This window comes from Pimephales promelas, chromosome 7 (assembly GCF_988280905.1).
Source record: "Pimephales promelas chromosome 7, fPimPro1.hap1.1, whole genome shotgun sequence".
NCBI lineage: Eukaryota > Metazoa > Chordata > Actinopteri > Cypriniformes > Leuciscidae > Pimephales > Pimephales promelas.
Genome location: NC_142775.1, coordinates 4973026 through 4988379, shown reverse-complemented (window position 1 = coordinate 4988379; position 15354 = coordinate 4973026). Strand labels below are relative to the sequence as shown.

The 15354-nt window shown below is 36.6% G+C and overlaps 1 protein-coding gene across 2 annotated transcripts in view; it reads right to left on the bottom strand.

The window, feature by feature from the left end:
- atf2 (activating transcription factor 2) overlaps nucleotides 1–15354 on the bottom strand; it is a 45897-nt gene that overhangs the window by 24223 nt on the left and 6320 nt on the right. For both annotated transcript variants that reach the window (XM_039647339.2, XM_089132977.1), the window contains exons 6-8: nucleotides 13308–13474; nucleotides 10816–10930; nucleotides 3561–3647 (exon numbers count right to left, since the gene is read on the bottom strand). In XM_039647339.2, the coding sequence (XP_039503273.2) occupies nucleotides 3561–3647; nucleotides 10816–10930; nucleotides 13308–13474 (369 nt within the window). The remainder of the gene's footprint in view (nucleotides 1–3560; nucleotides 3648–10815; nucleotides 10931–13307; nucleotides 13475–15354) is intronic.

Sequence of the window (15354 nt, the reverse complement as noted above, 5' to 3'; positions counted from 1 at the left end):
GCGCAGTAGTTTCAATTTTGATATTTTTAGGTCAAACCGTTCGTGTCGGTCAGTCATATAATGGAGGTCTATGGTCACCACCTCAAAGAGCATGCACAGAGAAGTCCAAATTAAACATGATTTAATGACTTGTAAATGTAAGTACACATTGATGGCCTAAGACACGAAACGAGCGGTTTGTGTGAGAAAACCAACAGTATTTATATCGTTTTTACCTCTTGTAATCACAGCCACGATCTGAGGACACGGGCGCTTCGGTCTGGGTTAGGAAAGCGCCGGAAGTGATCTCTAGCGCGGTTGCAAAAAAATAAAAAAAATCAACGTTGTCTGATATATCGAAAAATCCCTGTAAACAATGAGTGATGTACACGCGCGAGAGATCACTTCCGGCGCCTTCCGGCACTGGTGCAGACCGAAGCTCTGCGGCCTCAGATCACTTGGACGTGGCTATGATTACAAGAGGTAAAAACGATATAAATACTGTTGGTTTTCTCACACAAACCGCTCGTTTCGTGTCTTAGGCCATCAATGTGTACTTACATTTACGAGTCATTAAATCATGTTTAATTTGGACTTCTCTGTGCATGCTCTTTGAGGTGGTGACCATAGACCTCCATTATATGACTAGCAGACAAGAACGGTTTGACCTAAAAATATCAATACTGCGGAAACAAAGACACCTACATCTTGAATGCCCTTGAGGTAAGCTAAAACATACATAAACATACCAAAAATTAATTTCAAAGTTAACTATCCCTTTAAGCGTAGCCTAAATGTGGAAGATCGCTCGATTACAATGTCGTCGTCTGTTTTAGCAGAATACTGCCATCTAGTGGTAGCAGGTTTTCTTAGACAGTGTGTGTGGATCGAGCAAGGCTAAACCGGCGAAATGAAAGTCTCAAAATCCAAATGAATCAAATAGGATCGACTCAGAAACAAGTCAATGAATACACACGTGTCACCTGATCAACAAATGCACATCTTACTTGTTCTGAGCTACATTAATACAAAATCGAGGTTTTGTATTAACAACTACGTATAGCTCTATGTGTACAAAATGCTGCACATTCATGTGATTCTGGATTTTTATTGGATTAGTTTAAATGTTGTGATGCACATTTGTGAATTTGTCAAATAGATGTGTAGTTGTGCACACATTAATAACTAGCACCAGGCCTATTTGTTTGTGTGTGGGTTGTGAAATCCTAAAAAAACATGAAAAGAAAGTCTCAAAATCCAAATGAATCAAACGAGATCGACTCAGAAAAGACGTCAATGAATGCATGTGCGTCACCTGATCCACACATGCACATCTTCTTAGTTGCATGTGCAAATTAAGATACACTAATACAAACGAAAACATTTGTATTCACAAAAATGTCTCTATTTGTACAAATTGCAACACATTCATTCAATTTTGAATTTTGCACACTAAAGTTGAGCGGCATGTGGTTGTGGATACAACATTTCTGCAACATTAATCGAGTTCACGATATTTGTGCTTGCGCGTATTAATCATTTTGATACTACATTCATCCCATACATAATGACAGTCGGCGTCCCCTTAGCAGAACCTGCGCCTGCATAAGAGTGATGTCTTCTCTGGCCTTCAACATGTGATACATGTTTCGAAACAGACCATGCCAATAGTAGGGAGTATCTAGAAGATTTGACACAGAACTGTGGAAAATCTCATTAAAAACAGCTGGAAAGTAAGTGTGTTTTTGGGCAGACCGACTGAAGACAACGAGGCAAACACCAGCATGTGATGTCATTGTCCAAAAACAGCATAAAAATGAGTTACAAGTATAATTGTTAGATGTTCTGCATGATCTCCATCAATAAAGTACAAGCTTTGGCCTCGCAAACTCCATGATTTGAGTGATTTCTTGCATTAAGGGGAAGACTTTTTCCACGACAGTATGCTTGTCATGAATGCTTGGTCATCATGGTGTAGGTGTGTGTTTGGATGCACATTGGTACAAGTATGCGTGTATTGATTTGTTTGCATGCATATTAACAAAAGCCCTCAAAGCGTATTCAATTTATAGCCCTTAATCCTGTAATTGTGGACAAATGTGGGCACAGACGACTCAGATGTGATCCTAATTTTTATTTATTATAAATGTAATATGCTCTAATGAACGATAACTTAGTTTCGGTTAATTATTTTAAGGCCAAATGTTGATCTGTAGATACTTATACATTTTCCATATTTTAAAGACGTGTGTGTGTGTGTGTGTGTGTGTGTGTGTGTGTGTGTGTGTGTTGAGTTGAATGGTTGAGCTTGAGAAATGCAGTCAACATAGAATTTCTCTTTAAACATGGGAATGGCTGGGCTCTCATTTCGATGTGCAACAACAATGAATCAATGACTCACTCATAAAGAGAGCCGTTCACCTCATTCCTGAATGAATCAGACGTTTGAACAAATCAAATGAGTGAATGATTCAATGACTCACTCATAAAGAGAGCCGTTCACCTCATTCCTGAATTAATCCGTCGTTTGAACAAATCAAATGAGTGAATTAATCAATGACTCACTCATAAAGAGAGCCGTTCACCTCATTCCTGAATGAATCAGCTGTTTGAACGAATCAAATGAGTGAATGATTCAATGACTCCCTCATGAAGAGAGCCGTTCCCCTCATTCCTGAATGAATCAGACGTTTGAACAAATCAAATGAGTGAATGATTCAATGACTCACTCATAAAGAGAGCCGTTCACCTCATTCCTGAATTAATCCGTCGTTTGAACAAATCAAATGAGTGAATGATTTAATGACTCACTCATAAAGAGAGCCGTTCGCCTCATTCCTGAATGAATCCGCTGTTTGAACGAATCAAATGAGTGAATGATTCAATGACTCCCTCATGAAGAGAGCCGTTCACCTCATTCCTGAATTAATCCGTCGTTTGAACAAATTAAATGAGTGAATGATTCAATAATTCACTCATAAAGAGAGCCGTTCACCTCATTCCTGAATTAATCCGTCGTTTGAACAAATTAAATGAGTGAATGATTCAATAATTCACTCATAAAGAGAGCCGTTCACCTCATTCCTGAATTAATCCGTCGTTTGAACGAATCGAATGAGTGAAAAAATCAATGAATCACTCATAAAGATAGCCGTTCACCTCATTCCTGAATGAATCAGCCGTTTGAACAAATCAAATGAGTGAATGATTCAATGACTCACTCATAAAGAGAGCCGTTCACCTCATTCCTGAATGAATCAGCCTTGTTTCATTACATTGTAATACAATTTTCATTATGTTGGGAAGTTGTTGCTTAATGTGTTCATGGACTTTTTTTAACAACATGCACTACTTGAGCAATTTCTGGTTGTGTACAGCCGCACAAACACACATACACACTCCAGACAGTGGCCCTCTTGTGCTTGCGCTCAAAAACTACAACCTGAAAGGTTGCGAAGCTCAGTGTTGTGGACTGTACATCCTCTGTCCCCGTGGGCTGGAGGAAAATCTGCTTACACTGAAACACACTCGCAAATGAGGCACATGTGGATGCATATGCAAATGAGAGAGGAGGAAATTACCATCTTGGCTTCTGATTGGACAGGCTGTGGAGGGGAGGGGCCGGGCATCCCAGGGACACTAGGCACTATGGTGACAGGTCTGACCAGCTGAAAACACACACACACGTGACAAACTTAATATGTGATCAGACTCTATGTGTCTCTCACACTAAAGTAAAAGAAGCAAACAGAAGTGAAAAAGGCTCGTTATCTCAAACACACAGCAACGCTCAGCATATGTTCACATCTGTGGTCGAGCAACTGAGACAACAAAACAGATCATGTATAGTAATTGTTTCTGAAGTTTTATATTAGCATAATCATAAAAGCAATAAACAATATGGTACTGCACTTCAAGGAAAAGCATGGGACTTGTTAGAGAACACAGTTACTGAACAATGACTGTTTACTTCAGTCATTTTAGAGCTGAATTTAATTCTGTTTGCATCATTATGTTACTGTTTATCCCTGGAAACATCTATGTTGCCCAAGAAATAAAGATGAATATAATCATGATACAAATCAAATTAAGATTTTTTTTTTATATTTTCTGTTTTTATATAAATGTTTTCACTCCAATTAAAAAAAAATCCCATTAAATTTAAAGGAGTTCACTTTAAAAAAAAACTTTTGCTGATGATTTACTCACCCCCATGTCATCCAAGATGTCCATGTCTTTCTTTCTTCAGTCGAAAAGAAATTAAGGTTTTTGATGAAAACATTCCAGCATTTTTCTCCATTTAATGGACTTCAATGGGAACCAAACAGTTCAAGGTCCAAAAGACAGTTTCAGAGCAAACTACAAACTGTTCAAAGGGCTTTAAACGACACCAGATGATGAATAAGGGTCTTATCAAGCGAAACGATCGCTCATTTAAAAAAAAAGTTTAAGTTTTATAAGCTCAAATGCTCGCCTTGCTCTGTTCTGGGCTGAGCGTTCGTGACTCTCCTGTTCAAACTCGTTCATCAAAATGAACGAATCTTTTCCAGATTCAATTCATTCATTTCGCTCGTTGAATGAACCAAATGACACGAAAAAAGATTTGTTTATTTTGATGAACGAGTTCGAACAGGAGAGTCACCAAAGCGCATCACAGAACAGAGCAAGGCGAGCATTTGAGTAACTTAAACTTTTTTATTTATTTATTAAATGAGCGATTGTTTCGCTTGATAAGACCCTTATTCATCGACTGGAATTGTTTAAAGCCTATTGAACAGTTTGTAGTTTGCACTGAAACTGTCTTTTGGACCTTGAACCGTTTGGTTCCCATTGAAGTCCATTATATGGAGAAAAATCCTGGAATGTTTTCATCAAAAACCTTAATTTCTTTTCGACTGAAGAAAGAAAGACGTGGACATCTTGGATGACATGGGGTGAGTAAACTATCAGCAATAGTTTTTTTAAAAGTGAACTAATATCGACAATTTATAAAAGAGAAATATATATATTTGTATCATTAGCAGAGATTTGAAACTATAAAGACTTGACTATACTTCGAATAAAAGGACAACTCAACTTTCTCATTTTCTGTTAGTTATCCTTGCTGAGAAAAAAACACAAAGAAATCGGTCACAATGAACTACATCACTAAACTGGCTTACTAGCAGCTTGTTGTGTTTATAAATAAAAGTAAAAAAATGCTGAAATCTATTAAAAAAACAACAACATTTATTTACTAAATTAAAAACCAATAACACAAATCTCAACATAAAAAGGGTCCTGGAGTCTGTAGAAAACATGTATTACAGCATAAACATTTTCTTTCTTTCTTTGTTTCCCATTCCTCTCCTTTCCTCCTGCTGAAAGCCTACGGGACATAATCATATGCTGTTCAGTGTTCCAATCACACACACACACACACACACACACACACACACACAGGGGTTTAACTGGCCCAGACACGTGTGTGTGAGTGATAATATGTCTCTGCATAAATTAGCGCACGCCACACAGGCTGACGTCAGGAAAGAGGCGCAGTGTCCTTCATAAGAGCAACATCATCAACCAGCGCACACTTAACCCTTGTGCGTCAATTCACAAGAGTTACCCTTATAGGTCCATAGTGGAAAAAAAATATCTATGTCAAAAAACTACCATAAAAATTCAACTAGGGAGCACAGACTTAAAGGTACAGTATGCAGGATTTTTTGCAGTAAAATATCCAAAAACCGCTAGGCCAATGTTATAGTTGATTTTAGTTTTAGTTGATTACTTACAATATCCCAAATGTTTCCAACTATTTGTAAACCGTGAGAAAATTGTGATTTTTAACCAAGGAAACGTGAGCAGTCGCCAGTCAATGACGTCATATCCGCGTTACCCCCGGTTTCCGCCAGGTTTGACCTCGTAATGCTTTGGTAACCATGGCGACAGACGTGGACAACTGGGTCGGTTATGCCCGTTATGCGAGCTCAACAGCGTGAGCGTCCCTAGCAGGGTTTTGTTCAAACGTTATGGACCATGGCAAGCAGACTTTGAGACAAAAAGAGGACTAGAACGAAGATCAACATCTTTGGAGATGCCGAGAGCTCCACGTTTGCGAATAACTTCGACTTGACAGAGTGTTGCATGTTACTCGAGCAAACAGGTGAGCAAATCAATGTATATAAAACTAATCAATGTTTTATAGTTCAACATGATGAAAAGTTAGAATATGATCTGTATGTTATTCTCTAATGTTAGTCTCATATAGCCAACAAACAACCGAACTAACGACATTCAACACACTCAAATGCCGTTTAGTGTGATAGTGAAACTGTTAGAGCAAGTGAAACAGCACTGCGTTACCTCAAGTTTAATAAACTGACCTGTGTGAGTAATTCAGCGTGTAGTTCGCTAGAATGAAATGTCCTTATACTCTCAGAAAAAAAGGTACAAAAGCTATCACTGGGGCTGTACCTTTTCAAAAGGTAAACTTTTGTCCATTTTAGGTGCTAATAAGTACATTTTAAGTGTTAATATGTACATTTTAGGTGCTAATAAGTATATTTTAAGTGTTAATATGTCCATTTTAGGTGCTAATAATTACATTTTAAGTGTTAATATGTCCATTTTAGGTGCTAATAAGTACATTTCAGGTGCTAATATGTACATTTCAGGTGCTAATATGTACATCTTAGGTGCTAATATGTCCATTTCAGGAGCTAATGTCCATTTTAGGTCCTAATATGTACAATTTAAGTGTTAATATGTACATTTTAGGTGCAAATATGTTAATTTCATGAGCTAATATGTCCATTTTAGGTGGTAATATGTACATTTTAGGTGCTAATATGTACCACTAAGGTACCAATATGCAGCCTTTGGGTACAAAAGTGTACCGTTTGAAAATGTACAGCCCCAGTGACAGCTTTTGTACCTTTTTTTTCTGAGAGTGTATTCCTTAATATCCACAGGACTCGTGTTGCGTGTGGCGCTGGTATACGTCTAGCAATCGCGCCCTGCTTCATACCACAGTCAAGTTAAAAATATCAATGTATTCACTCATCCATAAAAGATACATCAGCTTGGCGACAAGATCCATAATTCAGCTTAATGCGGAACATACGTCATTAATATACGCCTTTGCAATTGTAAGAGGTTAGCGACCCCTGGTGGCGAAACAATCTTGCATATTGTACCTTTAAGTTTGTGAAGTCTCATTTTAAAGCAGAACAAAAAAAAGTGAAACCAAAACAAAAAAAATATTTATGAACATTTTTGTATATAAAATATATATTTTATAAAACAAGCAGAACTCTAAAACTCCAAATTTGAGGTTGATATCTCAAAACATGAGCTTTCGGTAAGATCTTGTTTGGGGCGCAGTAACACATTTTCCCCATTAGATGCCAGCAGAACTCCACTTTATGATTTGCAGTCTCTCTCGAATATTTTATGCACACACAATTTTTTTACTACATAAAAAATAATTTATCCTATTGGCTCTATAATACGCAAAAGCAGAAAACAAGACTAAATGGAGAATTTGCTTTATAGGGCAAACCTGAGAAAATGGCACCATTTGGAACAAAAAAAAGAGTAAAATGAATGTAGAATGAAAGCGTATTAACAAAGATTGCATCATTTTATAGGTAAATCGCTAAATATAATAAACTAAATAAATAGAGTTTCAATGGGGACATTTTTGTTCTCAAGGTCAAATTGTGTACCTAAAGCAAAATAGATTCATTAAAGGAAATATTTGAAGGATATAAATATATAAAGGGAAGGTGAAATAGTAAACATCCAATAAAAATACACACATATGCCAATATTTATGTAGTTAGCATTATCAGAGGTAAAATGATCAAAAGGACACGCATGTCCATAAGGTTGCACAAACTCAACGCAATGGAGCCATGTTTAAAACAGGTTGCGTGACTTTCCAGCACACTGTGTTTCTCCGTGACGGATGTGTGGGACGGTTTACATCTGGTCAGCGCACAGACAGCTTGTCTCAAATGCGTCTCTTGTGACCACTTGTGATTTGAAAGGCAGAGTTTTTAAAAAGAGGAAAACATTTCAAGCTGAACGGTTATTTTAGTCAAGCTTCTGTGAACTTCAGATGTGCGTGTGTGTGACGATCATCTGAGATGGACGCCGTACACACTTATTACACTCATCTACTGCATCATAACTCTGCGGCACTCCGACAATGTCTAATTAGACGAATAAAACAAACAAAACAAAAAGCTGCCTGTTTAATGTGCCCCATTATGCCCCATTATTTATTTTGGAGTCTCCTACAATAAGTTTACAAGCACCCAATGTCAAAAAAAACACTTTAATTTTCTCATAATACCCACTACACATCACCTAATTTATCTGAAAACGGTTAATTTAGAAGATTCAAGTCTCTCTAAACCCTGAGAGTCTACTCAGCTCTGATTGGTCACGTGGCCTAGTGTGTTGTGATTGGTCGACCGCTTACAGCTTATGTCGGAAACCAAACCATTTCTGAAATTCAGCTCTACCTCAGCACTTCTAACACGGTGATACGAACAGTGACGATGGCATCGGTTTTACCGAATCAGTTCCAGCGCGAGTCTTCGTGCTTTTGAACCGCATCAAAGTAGGGATGGGACGATAACCGGTTTCGCGATAAACCACGCTAAAATATACTGACGGTTAGTATTATCGTTTAAAATGTAATTATCATTAAAACCGTGTTTGATTATCGCGATTAATAACTCACTGTAAATCCTGTCGGCCAGTCTGACGCAGCCGCGCGCTGCACGCAATGTTTACTATTCGAGAAGGAATGGCGGAAGGCAGTGACCGTGCTTGGGAGATTCAGCCTTTTAAGAGGACCAAATCTGGAGCGTGGTCATAGTTAGGCGTTTACTAAAGTCCTGAGGGAAACTTGATTCAATAATCTCTTCAAATAAGACTATTATTAAGAGTGACGTTTTAAGGGATAGCAATGTATAGATACATAACGTATTAGCCTACACCGATTTTATTTTTACCACATAATTACGGGGACATATTGAATTGATAATGAGTTTAGCTAATGTTTTAAATCTTACCCGTTTATAAATTCATTTAGTAAAACAATCGTCCAGACAAGATGATTATTAAACCAATATTATCAAACTCTGTAAACAATAAATCAACTCTGATTTCATTTTCAAAACAATCAAAAACTGGAGACGCAAGACGGCCGGCAAGTTGTATTTGAATTAAACGAGCGCGTGTCCGTTTGTGATATTGATGTGCACGGTGTGTGTAATAATGCGTTGCTATTGACGACGGGCATTATAAAGAAGGAAATGCCATAGAATAGAATCTTGCTTAAAAAAAACTGCATAGAGCTGCTTGTTTATTTGTTGATTTTCATTCATAAAACTTGTTGAAATGTTTTCAGTGTGAGCATCAGTTCTTTTTGAACACTTTATATTTATATTTTATATTTTTACACTTTATATTTTGAACACTTTATATCTAAATGTAAGAAAACCGTGATAATATTGATAATCGCGATAATTGTGGACACTATAATCGTGATATGAAACTTTCATACCGTCCCATCCCTAAGTGGATTTGCAGAAAACAGCGTCTTCTCGACATGACCAAACGCTCCCAGTGTCAGATACACTACAGTGTTTGAGGGTCAAAGTAGACGTTGTTCACCGGCAGCCAATGAAGACTAGCCTAGAAATCTAGACGCACCCTAGCGGCAGCAAAAATTATTTTGCAGCAAAGTGTGGTCTAGCAACTTCCATAGACGTTTTAGCTGGAAAACCCCAACTCTGGTAGGGCCATCAATCACATCGTGTATAGAGTCGGCGGGCGGGCTTAACAAAATGACGACAGAGTTGAGACGGTCAGAGCCAGCTCGGACATATTCGGTTTTAAGTCGTACATCCTCGGATGCGGCCGCCGCGCGCTGTTACAAAAAAGCTGTGGCGAAACGATCAACTTGTCATTTTGTCGTCGAGTATAAAAGTTTTACTCCGTGTCAGCGCGCGCTCTGATTGGTTAAGGTGCACAGACCTCTCCCGAATCATCTCCACCACTCCGAAAAACTGATATTAGTATTTAAACATTCTCTATGATATTATTTTTTTAATGACACACTGTCTCTTTCTCTCTCATACACACACAAACACACACATACTATCTCTTTCTCTCTCACGCATATGTAGGCTAGTTATAAACTCTTTAGACTTTTAATGATTAGTGTTTTATTTTTAAAGTTTGTGGGTCGTAAAAAACTTTTATTTTATAAAATCCCTTATTTTGGGGATGGATTCCGGGAAATCTCCCTTATTTTCAATGTTCAATGTTGACAGCTGGACTGAATACGGTAAAAGTTAGTTAGGATTTTTTTTTTTTACAGTAAAAGGGTTAGTTCACCCAAAAATGAAAATTCTGTTTTTAATCTGGGGAATGAGATCTGTTTGATTAAAACATTCTTCCAAATATCTTCCTTTGTGTTCAGCAGAACAAATAAACACATCGAGGTTTAGAACTACATGAGGGTGAGTAAATACTGACAGAATTTTCATTTTTGGGTGAACTAACCCTTAAATATATCAACTTGCTTAGGAGTCCAACTTTATACATTTACATTCATGCATTTGGCAGACGCTTTTATCCAAAGCGACTTACATTGCATTTTCAAGGTACACCTTTACATTCTTATCAGTTCTTGCTTTCCCTGGGAATCGAACCCGGACCTTGGCGTTGCAAGCGCCAGCGCTCTACTGTTTGAGCTACAGGAAAGACAACTTTGAAAGAGAGAGGCACTCAAGATAGAGGAGTGTGTGTGTGTGTGTGTGGGACACTCACAGGAATGGCAGTGGGTATGTGTACGCTGGAACTGGCGATGGTGGCTGGAATAGCGACGGGCATCGTCTGACCGTTCGGCAGCTGCAGGAGAACCGGAAACGTGCCGGACACCGGACTGAAGAGAGAGAGAGAGAGAGAGAGAGAGAGATGGGGGGAAAGAAACTAAATTCATTTCAAAACATAAAATTAACATTACTGCAATATAGAATTTAAATATACAATAAATAAGCTGCAAACACAAGCTACACAGCATCATGCTAACATTAAAGTCAACATTAAAACAGAATCTGCGTGGTATTTTACTGTTTGTGACATTTTCCTGAGAGAGTCAATGAGGATAAGGGCAGGACTTCAGATTAGATTAGGTCTGGGTCAGATTTGCGAGTCAATCATATTCACATTCACAACATTTATCGTTGTTTGCTATTATTGTCTTAACTCTTTTTATTACTGCCATAAGTTACATAAAACAGCTACTTGGCTTTTGGTTCAAATTAAAAACATTATTATTGCGTGACTTCAGGGTAAAAGGAAAGCTCAGCTATTACATTTTAATTAAATATTACAAAGGCGAACATTTTTTTCCCCTTTGTGATGAATCATGCACAAAAAATGTATTAAGAAGTATGGGATTAATATCCTGCCATGATTCAAAAGTGAAAATAAAGTTCTGAAAGGTTGAAACTAAGTGTTCGAAAACTCAAAATCGTACAAAAAAAGTACCTAAAATTTTGCAAGATCAAAAAATAATACGATTTGCACAAACGTAAAATCATTAAAACATTAATACTTTTTCAATTGCGAGATATGAAGTATGAAGTCATAATTGTGAGAAATGAAGTCACAATTGCGAGATTTAAAGTCGCAATTCTGAGAAATGAAGTAGCAATTCTGAGATATAAAGTGGTAATTCTATGAAATAGTCGCAATTGTGAGAAAAAAAAGAGAATTGTGACTTTTTATCTCACTATTTGACTTTTTCTCACAATTACGACTTTACAACACGGAAGTGCGACTTTATATCTCGCAATTCTGAATTTATATCTCGCAATTCCGACTTTATAACACGCAATTGCGACTTTATATCTCGCAATTCTGACTTTATATCTCGCAATTCTGACTTTATAACACACAATTGCGACTTTATATCTCGCAATTCTGACTTTATATCTCGCAATTCCGACTTTATATCTCGCAATTCCGACTTTATAACACGCAATTGCGACTTTATATCTCGCAATTCTGACTTTATATCTCGCAATTCTGACTTTATATCTCGCAATTCTGACTTTATATCTTGCAATTCTGACTTTATATCTCGCAATTGCGACTTTATATCTCGCAATTCTGACTTTATATCTCGCAATTCTGACTTTATATCTCGCAATTCCGACTTTATATCTCGCAATTCCGACTTTATAACACGCAATTGCGACTTTATATCTCGCAATTCTGACTTTATATATCGCAATTCCGACTTTATATCTCACAATTCTGACTTTATATCACATTATTGAGTTTATATCTCGAAATTCTGACAACTTTTCTCAGAATTGTTTGATATAAACTTGTAATTGCGAGTTATCAGGCCAATTCAAAGAGGAAAAAAGACTAACTTTTTTTCCCCTCAGAATAGTTTTTATCTCACAATTCTGACTTTACAACACGCAATTTCGAGTTTATGTCGCAATTCTGACTTTATATCACGCAATTCTGACTTAATATCTCGCAATTGTGAGAAAAAAAGTCAGAATTGTGAGATACATGAATTGTGAGATACATGTTGTAATTACCTTTTATTACCTTTGGTAAAAAAAAAATTTACCAAATTTTTCATTCTGTGGCGGAAACAAGCTTCCATAGACAGTTTTGCAGGCTTGCAAAGTGGTAAAACAAAATCTTTGCAAAAATTGTTTACGCAACATCATAAAAAAAATGTTGCAGCTCTTCAGCAGGAAATCTCAAAAACAATGTTTGCAGAAATATTTTTAATGTTTTTACATTTGTGCAAATCATGCAAATCTTATTTTTTTGATCTTGCAAAACTTTTTTTTATAAGACTTTGAGTTTTCGAACACTTAGTTTCAACGTTTCAGAACTTTATTTTCCCTTTTGAATCATGGCAGGATATTAATCCCATAAAGAAGCAGTAGTATAACAATCATGTATTAAAACGCAGTAGAGTCAATAGTTCTGTGTTCATGTTGACTTTAAGTGAAGTATCGAACATAAAAAACAACAACAGCATGAATTCCAACTTCAACTGTTGTGCGAAACAAAACAAAAGGCTCAAATAAAACCGGTCAAATGGTCGATCAAATCTACGAGGTGAAAGTAAAGGCACATGGATCACAAGCAAATTACACGAAATCATAAATTCTCCAAGTAAATGAGTGACCAAAATGAAACACCAAATGAGGCGTAAAAGGAGACAATGATGTCAAACTAGGAGAGAAGCAGAATAAATACGTAACGTTTAAGAGGTTACTTACACTATGGATCTACTAGAGGACGGGACCTGGGTTATTACAGAGCTAGATGTTGGAGATGGGAGAGCTTGCTGAATAACAACACCAGCCTCAGAGCTGGCCAGAAGCACATTTGGGACTTGGAGGGAGGCAGGACGGACTATAGTGGAGATCGGCTGCAAAGAAACCTCCTGAAAACACCACACGAGAGCCAAGCTGCATCAACCGCTCACACATGGAGTCTGTCCATCACTGCTCTGGTGTGTTCCTGACTGAGCTAGTAGCCTTCACACCACACACATCGTTTACAAGAGACCACACAATTTGTTGTGCCTTAAGGTTGTTGAATGACAGAGTCAAGAAACAATGGTCCAGTCATTTTAAGCCAAAATGGGGTGAACCTTGAACAAAAGGCAACAGAAGCAAACTCAACTGATTTTGTATCCTCAATATATGTTGTGGAAATCCTGCAAATAGAGTGCCGAAGTGATGACGTCACTTTGTAGGACAACTCGGAAGTTGGCGGCGCGTGGGTTCCCTCGATCGAAAAGCTATGCATTTTCCCCATAGACTTTTGGAAAATCGCAAAAAATAAGATCTGTGTTCAACAAAGGGTTGTGGCCCTTACACGTTTTGTCTATTAAGATAATCTTTACAAGTTAATCCAAGATTTATACATTTTGAAGCCTATATAAAACATTTAAAAAACACAAGCAGACACAATAAAGTTTAAAAAAACACAAGCAGGTTATATCACTGCACTGTAAAAAAAATTATTGTTGGTTTAATTTAAAAAAAGTAAGTAACCAGGTTGCCTTAAAATTTTAAGTTCATTGAACTGGAAAAAGTGAGTTAATACAATGAAGGAGAATGATTTAATCATCAGAAACTCAAAATTATATGTTATCTGAACAAAATTAATTATTTAAGTTGATTTGACAAAAGAAAAAATGTTGTGATTACTACACTGTAAAAAAATATTGTTGGTTTAACTTAAAAAAGTAAGTAACCTGGGTTGCCTTAAAATTAAGTTGATTGAACTGGAAAAAGCGAGTTAATACAATGAAGGAGATTAATTTAATTATCAGAAACTCAAAATAATAAGTTATCTCAACTAAATAAATTATTATAAAGTTGATTTGACAAAAGAAAATATGTTATGATGACAAATCATGAAAATATTTTTTTACAGTGTGATGTGTTTTATGTCATAGATCAAAACATGAAAATATTTAGAGGCTTTGTTCACCACAGACCTTATTTTAGGCAATTTAGCAAAAACCCATTCAAAAATCCCATAGACTTTAGAGCGAGGGCTCTAAAAATGCTAACTCACTTCCGCGTTTTGGCCCACAAACTGCATATATGTAATTAGATTATGCACCGTTTGCCCATTTTAACAAACATTTTCAAAAAACTTGTAATACAGTTTTTGTTTGTCTTATTGTAAGTAATCAACTCATTAATTTTTATGATGATATCTAAAGATTACAATTTTTACCTAAACCGTATGAATATAGGCTATATTTGGGTCTTTTTCTAAACTTTCCCCTAATGGGATTCTCTTTTTTTCCTTACTCGGGACATGTTGAGGATAGAAAATAAGTTGAGTTTGCTTCTCTTGCAATTTGTTCAACCTTTTTTCATAAAATGACTGTATATACACTATCGTTCAATGGTTTGGGGGTCTGTATGATTAAAAAAAAATGCTGCATTTTCACCATTTTCACATTTAAATGATCAAAAATACAGACAAAACCTGTAATATTGTAAAAAGAAATACTATTACAATGTAAAATAACTGTTTTCTATTGTAATACATAGTAAAATATATTGTATTCCCGTGATCAAAGCTGAATTTTCAGTTCATTTTCATGTGATGTTTTGATGCTCAAGAAACATTTCAATGTTGTGCTGCTTAATATTTTTGTGGAAACTGTGATAACATTTGACATTATTATAAATGTCTTTTACTCTCCCTTTTGATCAGTTGCATCTGTGAAGCTTCAGTAATTTGGCAAGGATGTATATTTCCTGAAAGAAATGTGAGTGGTGCTCGCAGTGGCAAAAT